The sequence below is a fragment of the Oryx dammah genome, unplaced genomic scaffold, assembly GCF_014754425.2.
Source record: "Oryx dammah isolate SB20612 unplaced genomic scaffold, SCBI_Odam_1.1 HiC_scaffold_2, whole genome shotgun sequence".
Classification (NCBI taxonomy): Eukaryota; Metazoa; Chordata; class Mammalia; order Artiodactyla; family Bovidae; genus Oryx; species Oryx dammah.
In genome coordinates this window covers 39,591,225-39,604,011 of record NW_024070186.1, presented here as the reverse complement: position 1 = coordinate 39,604,011, position 12,787 = coordinate 39,591,225, and the positions used below count along the sequence as shown (strand labels likewise).

The window sequence follows — 12,787 nt, the reverse complement described above, 5'->3', positions numbered from 1 at the left end:
GCATTGTAAAGGAAACTCTGCAGCCATCTCCAGAGATTTTGACCCAAATATAGGGGGCTGGAATTATGCTGTTATAAATACACATGGTCATTTAAAAGTCTTCTATGTAATCTGAAGGTCTACTTGAATTTTTTCAATTTACAAATAAAATCTTTCCAAATGTAACCTGACAACACATTTGACTTCAACAAAATCAAAGATTTTATTTTCAAAGGACAGCCTTACAATGTAATCACCTGGTGAAGGCAAAAATCCTTATTTATTAGGATAAACAATAGTTGAAGGTTGTGGTCATTTCATCAACATTACTATCGAAATGCTTTTAGAATGTTTTTACACAACTCTCATCTCCTATCAACCAAAATACTACCATAAGAAGTTATTTTAATGATTTACTTTTTTGAGGGACAAGTCCCATGAGAAGATACAATACACAGCCATAAGTAAATGCTTCTTGAACTATATAATCAGTAATGCTGGTAAGCTGCTTGTCTGTAAGACTTTGATGAACTGGTCATTTAAATGGCAGACTACTCGGTCTTTTAGTAAAGGACCTACCAACAAAAAGCACTGTCATAATAAATGCCTGGAAAAAAAATCTCTGAAAGATAGAATTAAACCAGCCATATAAAGCAGATTTAATTATTTGTACTGTGACACTTAAGCATGTATTCTCAAAATTAGTTCCTACCAAGAACAAGGCTCACAACTGAAGAGTTTCAATCACTAAATTCTAACATGTAGGAAATTCTTATTAAAAATTTGAAATAAAATTGAGTAAATGAAGTGCTTGTACATTAAAAGTTAAGATTAATTTAGATATCCTTTAAAATTTAACTTAGAATTCTCCTAAAAATGAATGTTATTTAGAAGTTATTCATAATCTTGAATCTCTGGCAAGACTGCTATAAAAAACAAATCTTGAGTATTTCCTATAGTTATCATTTCATTCTTTAATTTTTGAGGAAAAAATTTCTACTGAACTGAGAATGAGCTATTAAATGTTCTTTTAGCCCAGCAAGAACCAGGCTAAAGTTTACCATCATTTAGCTAACTTTATGGCAAACTTCTATTAACAAAATAAAAGAGTGGCATGGGGCAAAGAGGTAGACCATTTGCAATTTCCAAGTCGTCATCTGAAAACTTGTAAGTGAAATCAGACAAACCTAATGAGTTCCTAAAGGAACTTGCTATTTGAATGCATGTGCTTAGCTTCTTTTGGTACAAAATTTCACTTTCAAAGTATAAACAACAATTCTTTAAAAAGTTCACTACACTGTTCTGAGATTTCCTACACATTATAAAAATCAATGCTTGCTTCTCTATAAAAGGTCAGAAATGCTTATTTTTTAATGGAGAAAGGGGGGATATGGACCAACCTCTCATGCCCCTGATAATTACATAAGGACTTTCATATGTCTAAGAGAAACCAGGCTAGAAATATCAAAGATAAACTTATGGAAAAAAAATCAGTCCAAATGTACCTAGTAGAATAAGAATACTGGAAAGACAGTGTTTCAAGACATTAACATATAAAATAATATAGCTTTGGAAAAAGAGCTTTAACAAGATAGTTATAGATAGATCGATCATGTTTACTCACAATATAGCTTTGGAAAAAGAGCTTTAACAAGATAGTTATAGATAGATCGATCATGTTTACTCACAATGATTTATACTTCTCTTTCAAAAAAAAGTTTATACGGGATACCGAAAAAAAAAAAAACCCAAAAAATTGAAATTGGGGGTGGGAGAAGATAAAAATGGAAAAACAAAGTAAGAGGAAGCCAGCATTGTATTACGCAAATATACGCAGTAACATGCTGCAGGCTTTGTTAACAGAAAGCTGCATATTTGACTTTGAGCTTTGTTAAGAACAGTTAAAGTGAAAGTGAAGTCGCTCAGTTGTGTCCGACTCTTTGCAACCCCGTGGACTGTAACCTACCAGGCTCCTCCATCCATGGGATTCTCCAGGCAAGAATACTGGAGTGGGTTGCCATTTCCTTCTCCAGGGGATCTTCCCGACCCAGGGACTGAACCCAGGTCTCCCACCTTGCAGGCAAACGCTTTAACCTCTGAGCCACCAGGGAAGCCCAAGAACAGTTAACATAAAGCAAACAGAACTGTTCTTAAAATTTTAAGTATCATCATGTTATGTTTAAGAGTTAACATCTAATGTTGTGAAACAAACTATGTTATGACCATTCCAAATATGTATTTAGCAACATTTTCTGGACCAGGTTAGTAATATCTAAGAAACAGTTGCTGTAAATACAGAAATTTTCTGAAGATTAATGGTTAATAGACACTGTGAACAGGAGTGGGATTAGTCAGACACAACAACTGTTTTTCCCTTCTTGTTCTCCTCCTAATAGTGCACAGGGCTAGAAGGAGAATACTTCTTTATCTTGATATTACCACCAAGTAGACATGTAGAAAGATGTTTTTGGCTTCCAGGATATAGGTTACACCACCACTTTTCCATGCCAAATATCACCATTAAATTAAAAACTGAAAAAAATACCATGCGGACCCTCCATATCTTTTTCTATTTATAACCAAAATCTTTACACTTTGACAATAACCAGGAAACAGCATAAAAATGCTATTTGAGGGTATTTATCAATGAATACATATTCTAAATTATTACCGTCTATCTAAATTTACTTGTCAAATGTGGAAAATATTTTAGAAGTCGTCAAGTGAAACCTAAACATAGAAGCTAATTTCTAGTAAGCAAATGCATATAAATGATCTATGGCAATCACAAAAATCTAACACATTTCCTGATCTGCATGATTCAGAATATTAGTCAATTACATGCACACACACAAAGAATGTCAGTTGCAATGGAATCAGTCATTTCTTTTGTCTAACTACCTACCAACCCAAATCTTGCTGAAAATAAAAATATTAAAGTAATTCCACTTAATATTTCTTTCTTCTCAATAGGTTGCCAGAACTATCTGCAGGTTTCAGTACATAGAAGAGGTATGAATTCATATTTTTAAACTGTTAGGAACTAGAATGGAAAAAAACCTCCAAACAGATGTTGTATGTTTGATCTGGTTCAACAATTTCAGGCTATATTTGAATTTCCTTGTCATCTGAACAAACTCAGTAAGAGTCTTTTCTTAAAAAGCTTTGCTACAGAGTTCTAGATTCTGTAGGAAAAAAAAAGAGATGGGTTTAGCAAATTACACACACATTGTTCTGTTCAAGAGTTTGATTTACTTAAAATCTATTCAGTGAAAAGTTAAACAATTAATATCAACAATAAATAAAGAGACCTTACCAACTATTTCCACGTTTTAAAACTGCTTTTCAAGTTTCATCCTAAAAATAACTATCATAATCTTTCAGAGTAGGTAGGTTGTGGTGATGTATATGGAGAAAATTTATTAACTAAAGAGGAAGGCAGTAAGCACATGCACAAAGAAGCATATCATAATCGATGAGCAGTTAATAATTTCTCATCACCAATTCTGAAGTCCAGTCACGTGCTGAAAATAGTATCAGCATGTCAGGTGTCCCCATTTCTGTTAGTCACAGAAAAGCTGACAGGAGAACAAATGCTTAGGATCCACTGAAACATGACTTCAGACAATGAGATACACAGATCTATGGTTAAAAATCTAGCAGCAAACAATCCACCTTAAGCAACTATCACAATAAAACTAGGAGGATAAAACAGACTATAAAGGACAGCAATCACATATTTTGTAAACCTAAGTGGTGAATAAGAATGTCTTCAAATTATACTATTTTTCTCTACTTAAGATAATTAAAATCCCAGCTTAATGTATAAAAACCATAGTACAGAAAAACTGGTATATGAATATACCTCAATTTCTCTTGTAAGGGATACACCCTCATTAATATCTGCATGTTCTCCTTCCTTTGTTGCTCCTTACTAAACTTTAAGAAATATGATTCTTCTTAAAAACTTCTCCACTCCCAGCAGTTGTTTTAGCTGGATTCTAGTCAGCACACCCTTTCATCTCTCTCCTTCCCAACCCCTGTAACATAGACTGTAAAAAGACATGCATCTGTAAAAAGGCAGATGCATTTTTCCCTGTTATTCAAGCAGAACTCTGGCACTTCCTTTTTTAGTGACTATTTAAACGATCTTAAAGACGGATACAATATTCATTTATATAAGACAGCAGGAATAAGACAAATGTTTCATAATTAAATGTAATCTGTGATCTTTTTAGGCTCTTTGATCAGGTAAAAAATGGTCATGAAGGACATTACTGGGACAACCAACAGAATGTGTACATGAACTGTATGTTACATATTAGGTAAGTCTAACAAATCTGAATTTGGTAGCTGTACTATTTTTACATAGTAGGAAATATATGCTAAAGTATCTGGGGATTAATGAACATGATATCTGCAAGTTACTCTTAAATGGTTCCTAAACAGTATGTTAGGGTGATAAAGCAAGTGTGACTAAATGCTAACAAATGTCAAATCTGTTAAGATTACTGAAATGCTTTTGTACAGCTGACTCTTGAACAATATGGATTTGAACTGTGTGGGTTCACTTAATATGTGGATTTTTCCAATAGTCATACTACAGCACTACAGTCTAAGGTTGGCTGAATCCATGTATACAAAACCACAAATATGGAGGAACTCTGTGGCTATGGAGAGCTGACTATGTTACACAGGAATTTTCATGCATAGAAGGTTGGTTACCCCCTTATCCCTGCATTAAGGGTCAATAGTATTATTCTTGTAATTTTCCTGTAAACTTGAAATTTTTTCAAAATAGAGATTCAAACATTTTCCCTTCTTTTTGGGTAAAAATTAATATTCTTAGAATCTTTTAGTCTCTAAGACCACTTATCTTCTTCAAAGTTTCCCTCATTCTCTAAATGTAGATAGTGTTGCCCAAGGCCTGTCCTCCTGGCCTGCTCCCTTTTCCACTACTCTGCTCCTAGAAAACATGAGCCTTTCCTAAAGCCTGAATTCTAGAATAAAATAATAATATACACTAAGAAACAAATAAATAAAAGATCCTTCAATCTCTTCTAGCCTTAACTTCTCCACCAATCTGCAGGTTTGCAGCTAGAGCTGCACCCTGAATATTTCCACCTTGACCTTCCACTGGCTCTTCAACTCAAAGCAAAATCTCATTACTATTTTCCTCTTCCCAAACCAATAATTTCACTATTACTAGTAATGGTACCACTACTCCTTCAGTTAGGTCTGGCAAAGTCAAATTTGACTGTTTCCCTGTCATACCTAATCAGCAGCAGAATTCTTTAATCCTAACCTTCTGATATACATTCTCTCATCAGCCTTTCCTTGCGTAAGTGCGAGCGCACCAAGTTACTTCAGCCTTGTCTCTTTGCAGCCCTATGGACTGTAGCCCACCAGGCTCCTCTGTCCATGGGATTCTCCAGGCAAAAATACTGGAGTGGATTACCATTACCTTCTCCAGGGAATCTTCCCAACCCAGGGATCAAATCTATGTTTCTAATATCTCTGGCATTGGCAGGCAGGCTCTTTATTGCTAGCGCCACCTAGGAAACCCCTTTGTTCATCTCTATTGCCTAATTCAGACCTTCATCACCTTCCTAATATCTTTGATCTCTAACGAATCTACCATCTTTTCTCTGTCATCTTCAAATGTTTTACGCACCAATCAAATTTAACCATCCTTACCATATACTTCCACAGTGGTTCACAGTATTTCCTCTAACCACAATGTACCTTCTCAGTCCTTTAACTCTGCATGACCAAAACCTGGGGCTTCCCAGGTAACTCAATGGTAACGGATTTCCCTTCAATGCAGGATCTACCCAGGGTTTGATCCCTAGGTCAGGAAGATCCCCTTGAGAAGGAAATGGCAACTTGCCCCAGTATTCTTGCCTGGAGGAGCCTGGCAGGCTGTATAGTCCATAGGGTCACAAAGAGCCAGACACGACTGAAGGAAGCAACTGAGCATGCCCGCACAACTGAATTCTACCCAATCACTGGTTTCCCAATTTGTGGCCACAACTTAATTGCCTCTGACATGGGAAATCTGTCCTAATAGGGAAAGAATTTTATTAACCTTCCATTAACCTTCCAAAGGTCTGTTAAGCCTCCATTCCTTAAATAAATACACAGCTCTGTGAGGTTTTCTAAAACTAATGGGCAACAAAGACAAAACAGAACGAAGCAGATCAACTTCAAAACTTTTCTTACCTCTTTTCTTTCTTTAGAACTAAGCGGCGCAATAATACTCTGCACAGTAGGGATTTTAAAAGTAACTGGCTCTTAACCTCAAACATTCCTAACAGCCAGGAAGACTGCTTTATTATTTCTAGTGATGGCAGGGCTATTTCCCAGAGGACCCATTTTCTTTCAGAAAATAAGCTCAAGTCTTCCTACTGAAATACCCACCTGGCTGTCCAGGTGGAATATAAATTAGATTTTCTAGTTAGCTTTGTATTTAGAGGAACCAGCCTACAGAAATGAAGTACAGGAGGACTGTCACCATCTTTTCCTATTTATTCTAGTTATATAAATATTGCCTCACATTACATTAGCTTTTGTGGCAGGCCTGTGATCTGCTAAGCAGTAACTATAAAACGCAGCCAACTAGTGTATCTAGATACTTTTTACTCTACCTATTCAGCTAAGTTTCAACCTTCCTGAATTTACATACATGTTCTTTTACTTTCTGAATTTCTGCACATACTTTAGACAGTTAAATTCACAAATGCTATCATCCAATAATAGCTATGACTTCCTGCTTTAATGTCATTTGAACATTTTATAAGCATGTTCTTAGGTTTTCATCTAACTCTGAGATCCAGTCCTAAAAAAGGTGACGTGCTAAGTCACTTTAGGTCATGTCCAACTCTTTGTGACCCCATGGACTACAGCCTGCCACGTTCCTCTGTCCATGGGATACTCCAGGCAATACTGGAGTGGGCTGCCATTCCCTCCTCCACGATCTTCTCGACCCAAGGACTGAACTCTTACGTCTCTTATGTCTCCTGCACTGGCAGGTGTGTTCTTTACCACTAGTGCCACATGGGAAAAAGATGACAGGCTATTAAAAACTTTCTCTAATTTTTAGCATCTCTTGATTATCCTCTACTAGATACCCTTAATTGGAATTGGTCAAAATACAATCAGATAATAAATTATGTAAGTACTTAAGGTACAAATTATTAAGAAATGTATCGGATATGGTTACACAACAGTTTGGGTTCATATCCTCAAAGTACTTACAGTGTAATTATCAAGAGAGCACACTAACCAGTTACAATCTCTAACAAGTAGCCCACCATGGTTAATTCTTTGAAACTTGATTTTTTTCCATTTGCGTTAATAAGTGGGTGTTAATGATGTATCCAAGCTTCCTGGAGGAGGACAGAACAAATTGTCTCATGGTTTAGTTCTGATTTACTCTTAACTTCAAAAGTGGAATCTCATAACCATAGGAAATGTTGGACACCTTTTCTAACACAAAATTTTTTGTTGTTGTTGTTTCGTTGCTAAGTTATATTAGACTCTTTTGCCAACCCATGAACTGCAGCCCGCCAGGCCCTTCTGTCCATGGGATTTCCCAGGCAAGAATACTGGAGTGGTTGCCATTTCCTTCTCCAGGGAATCTTCCAACCCAGCGATCAAACCTGTATCTCCTACTTCGGCAGGCAGATTCTTTACCACTGAGCCACTTGGGATACTCCTAACACAAAATACTTGATGTTACTTAATAAGAACATTTTAATGCAACAATTTAGAAACCAGATATAAATAGAGAAAAGTAAATCATCACTATAAAGACTTAATGAAGTCAAGTAACCGAGTAAAAGACCCAAAGACTTACTCACTTTCAGCTAATAATTCATATGTACTACTTTCTTTATTCATTTCTCTTTTAAATTTTGGTGCTGTCATAAGGAAGGACAAAAAGACGCAAGCGGATGGTGTATCTAGCCACTGTTACTCTAATTGTTTAACTACATTTTAAGTATTTTCTTCATTAAGGCAGAAACATTTCTAAGTGTTTATCAATAAGGATAAATCCTTACAAGCTACCTGATTTTTTTCTTTAGTCTACCTGAGGTAAAATCTCTTCCCTTTAGTACTCTATCTTCCTGACCCGATATTTACAACAGGGTAAAAGTTGTTTGCTATAAATTCTTACCCTTAGCTTATGAACACAAAGAACTCCCAATGAGAGCCTATCCCTTAGTGATTTATCAGGATAACTTTCTAAACTAATTCTGTGATGCAACAAAGCAATGCCAATAATTAAGTTTGGAAAGTTGGTTTTTTAAAGAAGAAAAATAGGAAGTCAAATTCTCAAGTTACTCTTCTGAAATGCCAAAGGGCTAGGCTATCACTAAACACTGGCACAGGGCTTAAAAAGTGAAACCTGGAAGCTACATTATTCATTTTAATAAAACAGTCAATGCAATTAATTTGGGTTTCCTCAGAAAAAGTTGTATTATTTTAGCTACTAGAATCTACTGCTCTTTATTTGGTGATGGTTTCAGCTGACTGATTCCCTGAGGACTCTGCAAATGACAAATGGGGAAGACAGAAAATGATGGCACCAACAGGAAAAGGGAAAGGAAGGCTTGACAGGAGCTTTGACTTTAGTATAACTGAATAAAGCACTGGATATCAACAGAAAGAGGAACTATCTAAATATAGGCAGAGGCAGACTGACACAAAGTCTCTCAGCTTGCTAATTCTAATTTAAATAGTAGAGAAAACAAAAAGGCCATTAGATAGCTCTAAATCAATGTGAGAAAGATATATCAGTTACCTATATTTTGATGAAAGATAGTCTGCTAAAAGAATTCTAGGAAAAAAAGATCCCAGTCTTCCAAACCCAAGGATCTTCAGATATCTAGGGCAGGTTTAATAAAAATTGGCACAGGGCTTAAAAGCTGCCCCTGCCGAAAATGATTTCCAAGATTTCATAAACGGGAGCCTGAAATACCATATATATCCACACTGATAGACAAATTTATACCTCTTAGTGAGTAAATGTTGTAAGGAATTTATAGCCCCTTAAATCCTTTAATGGATTCTATTTAATAATATCATCCTTAAAAAATACTGACTCGCCAAATTAGTAATACTTTAAAAAGCTTAAATTTATAATAGTCAAAAATGAACAAGGCAATAAGGTGAGATATTTTTCAAAGCTTAACACACATTAATCTTCAACCTCTGTCTGCAATGAAAAAGAATAAACAGGAGAGTCAGAAAAATCCCCTGGAGAATGGAAAAGTTACCCCCTCCAGTATCCTGCCCTAGATAACTCCATGGACTGTAAAAACCATGGGGCTGCAAAGAGTCTAACAAGACTAAGCGACCATAACTTTCTCTTTCTGTCAGAAAAAAAAAAATCCATTTTTCTATCAAAAAAAAAAAGAAAAAAAAGAAAAAGAATAAACAGTCCCACAATACTTTACCAGGTATTAAACTACTAAAAAGTTTATAGATATCTGCCAATTGAAGCTGTAGATGCTTAGAACTAACAAAGCCAGCCACTACTCCTCTTCTCAACTGAAAATTAAACTAGATGAAAAGCTAAAAGGAAACAACTAGTCAGTTTCCACGGGGTTGAGTTTATCATCTTAGTAACAACATGTCAATTTACAGTGAAGAATGGCTGATCTAGAATAAAAGTTCTGATTATATTTTGGCACTAATACACTATAGACAACTATCCAAGTATCCATTACACCTCTTTGGCTCTGGACAAAAGAGGCTCCAAGGAGAAGAGAAAATATTTTCAACCCATGAGAAACTATAGATATAGCAACTTGCCTCACTTCTGATACCTTAAATATTTCTAGGATCTAAAAAAGAAAACAGATGTATTTAGTGGTAACAGATGATGAGGAGGCAACTTGTATGGCTGCTTTATAATGAAAAGAAATCTTTTAATTAGATCCAAATTATAAAAAGTAAAGTTCAAACCTTTCTACATTATTTTGATGAAAATGATAGGTATTATTCATATTGCTATCATGGTAGCTCATGAAAGTTAGCTATTTCAAATAAATTATCATATATCTAAAAAACATTTTATAACATTTCTAAGAACAGTGTGATTTTTCCTTTCTAAAGTACTCACCCTGGCTACACTGGTAAGCCATCTGAATGATTAAAACTTCATGCTGTTTCATGCCACAATTTACATTTATGTCTTGATATTGCTATAGCTGTACAATCTAAAATTGAATCTATAAATACAGCACTATACACTATAAACTTCTTGTTCTATAAGCAACCATTTTAAAACATTTCCAGTTAAGTAAGGAACACATTATCAAAAAGATAGTTTGTTAGAAAATATCCTGAGATACAGTAAATCAAGCCTAAGAATTAAAAGACTGCTACAGATCATGTCTTAGCATGACATGTACATGCACGCAGCAATACTTTATTCTAATGAGAGATGGGAGTTCAGTCCATGAGTGTTATCCAAACTATGCCAAAGGACACAAATGCGCTGCCAGGCAGAGTTAAAAGAATCTAACAAAGCTTTGTGTGAATTTTAAAAACATTGTTTGCACTCAACTTCTGTTAATTAAGACACAGATTGATGGAGTGCTAACAAATATTCAGCAAAATAAGTGAACAGAGCATATACTATCTAAAATGTGTATTAAGCAGAAAGATAAACCAAAGTATCTTTTGCCATATGTGAAATCCAAGACTTCAGTCTACACTTTAAAAAGTTACAAAAAAAATTTATACATCATTTCTGTGAGAAAAACTATTTTAGGGGTTTATAAAACTGTAATCAGATATAGTGAATTCTAGCAAATAAGCTTAAGGTTAAACTTTCTTGCCAAGAATTAAACGATTGCTACTTTGATACCTTAGTCTTTTCCCTTCCCCAATTTCTTAGCACGAAATAACATTCTGCTTTGAGTCACTGAGGCTTTTTAGAGAGAAATGATATAAAACAGCATAAAGTTAACTGTAGGTTTTTTTTAATAGAACATATTTTTATATTAAACACACATGGGTAAGGGGATATTTCATGTAATAAAATCCAATAGAGTAAGCCCTTCAAAAATTTACTTTAAAGTGCAAAGAAAGTATGTTTATATTCTATTTAAAATACATATTGTCCTTTTGGTTTATTTTGCTGCTTTATCTCATGCTAGATACCATGTGATTTCCCACCCAACATAATAAAGATCAGTTTTAACAAAGAGAAACTGTGCAAAGCAATTCATGCATACACTGTTGCATGTATGCATTTCATATGCAAGTATTCATACCTATCCCAGAGGTTCTTTGATTCCTGAACCGTGTTCAAATGGAACGCTTGGTAGAAAGCAGTTGAAGGATTCCTGTGAGACCCAAGAATCAAATGGAAATGAAGTTGAGAAAGAACAGTAAAATCACTACTTTTCAAAAAAAGAAGGAATATTTTAGATTTCTAGCACAGTGCAACCACTTTAATTAAAAAAAAAAAAAACCCACATTAGCTTGATTAAAAACATTTCAAAAGAAATTTAAAAGCTGGACAAAAATCCAGCAGACCCCAACAACAATGCAGGAAAAGAATGGGGCAATACAGATAAAATTAAATACTAACTAGCATCCAGTTGTGTGTGTGTTTATATGCCTATGAGCATGATCAAGTCATAGCTTAGTCAGCAACTATTTTTTATCAGATGCCTTTATAAATCCCTACACATGTCAACAGTTTAACAAAGCTGTTCTCAGGTATAGTGTTCACATAAGATAAATTAAACCTTCATAATATAAAAATTTTTCACAGGACCGACTTGATAGGATTTGATGGTGACCGAGTCCTTTTCTTGGTTGAACTCTGCATAACTTCCACCTTCAGAGTCCATTTATGTATGGTTTCCCTGGGTTAAGACAAAAAATGGTGCTGCAACTAGAGGGGAGCTTTCTAATTTCTTGCATTTGTACAGTGTCCCCTTAACGGGTAAGAGCTTATACGCCTTTATCACCATCCAGTTCTACTGATTCCCTGGAGAAATATTCCCTAGGGCTATCCTACAGAATCTTGACAGGACAAGCTCCCAGCATGCTTGTTTCACTTCACATCTCAGAAGTTGTTCTCAGGCGACTGCCAGTCTCTCTGCCCCCCACCCCCCCAGCGTATTTCCAGCCCCCCAGCTTCCAACCTGCACACCTGCCATGCCACTTCCATAATTCCTGATGCGTGCTGTAGCAAAGTCATAGCAGCAAGCTAAGTGCTGATTGCATACCAGACTCTAAGTGCTTTACATTTATTAGCTCAATACTACAATAGTCTTAAGAGGTAGGTGCTATTTTTATTCCCATTTCATGGACATCGGAACTGGATCAGAGAGAACCTGCCGAATGTCACAAAGCTAGTTAAGTGGCAATCTGGTCCCAGAATTTATACTCAAACTGCTATGCTAAGCATACAGCAGAGTTAATTTTTAACCTTTCTAGGTCTGTCTCTTTATCAGTTAAATGGTGATATTACCAGTTAGCCTTGCAGGGTGGTTCAAGATCTGAGACTATATATAAAGTTCCTGGCATTCTGTCAATGCTCAGTAAGTGACAGCTATTATCTTTATCATCAAAATGAACTTCAGATACAACAGGGAAATTCTGAGATCCTAACTAGTGCCTTAAGAGAGTCTGAAGTATTATTAGTACAATAAGAAAAACTATTTCCAAGTTCTACTGGAATAACAACCAAGTATTAAGTATCGTTGATCATCAAATAAAACATTCAATAGAATTCCATGATTACAAAATTCAAGTTAAGATACATTATCTACTGAATTAA

The 12,787-nt window shown here is 35.3% G+C and overlaps 1 protein-coding gene across 4 annotated transcripts in view; it reads right to left on the bottom strand.

The window, feature by feature from the left end:
- The window catches only part of TSC22D2 (TSC22 domain family member 2), a 48,607-nt gene that overhangs the window by 21,393 nt on the left and 14,427 nt on the right, over positions 1 to 12,787 (bottom strand). For 2 of the 4 annotated variants that reach the window (XR_005719907.1, XM_040234762.1), the window contains exon 2: positions 11,268 to 11,339. The exons of the other annotated variants lie outside the window; for them this stretch is intronic. Coding sequence is in view for 1 of the 2 variants with exons in the window: in XM_040234762.1 (XP_040090696.1) it covers positions 11,268 to 11,339 (72 nt within the window). In the remaining variant the exon portion in view is untranslated. The remainder of the gene's footprint in view (positions 1 to 11,267; positions 11,340 to 12,787) is intronic. 4 annotated transcript variants of the gene reach the window in all.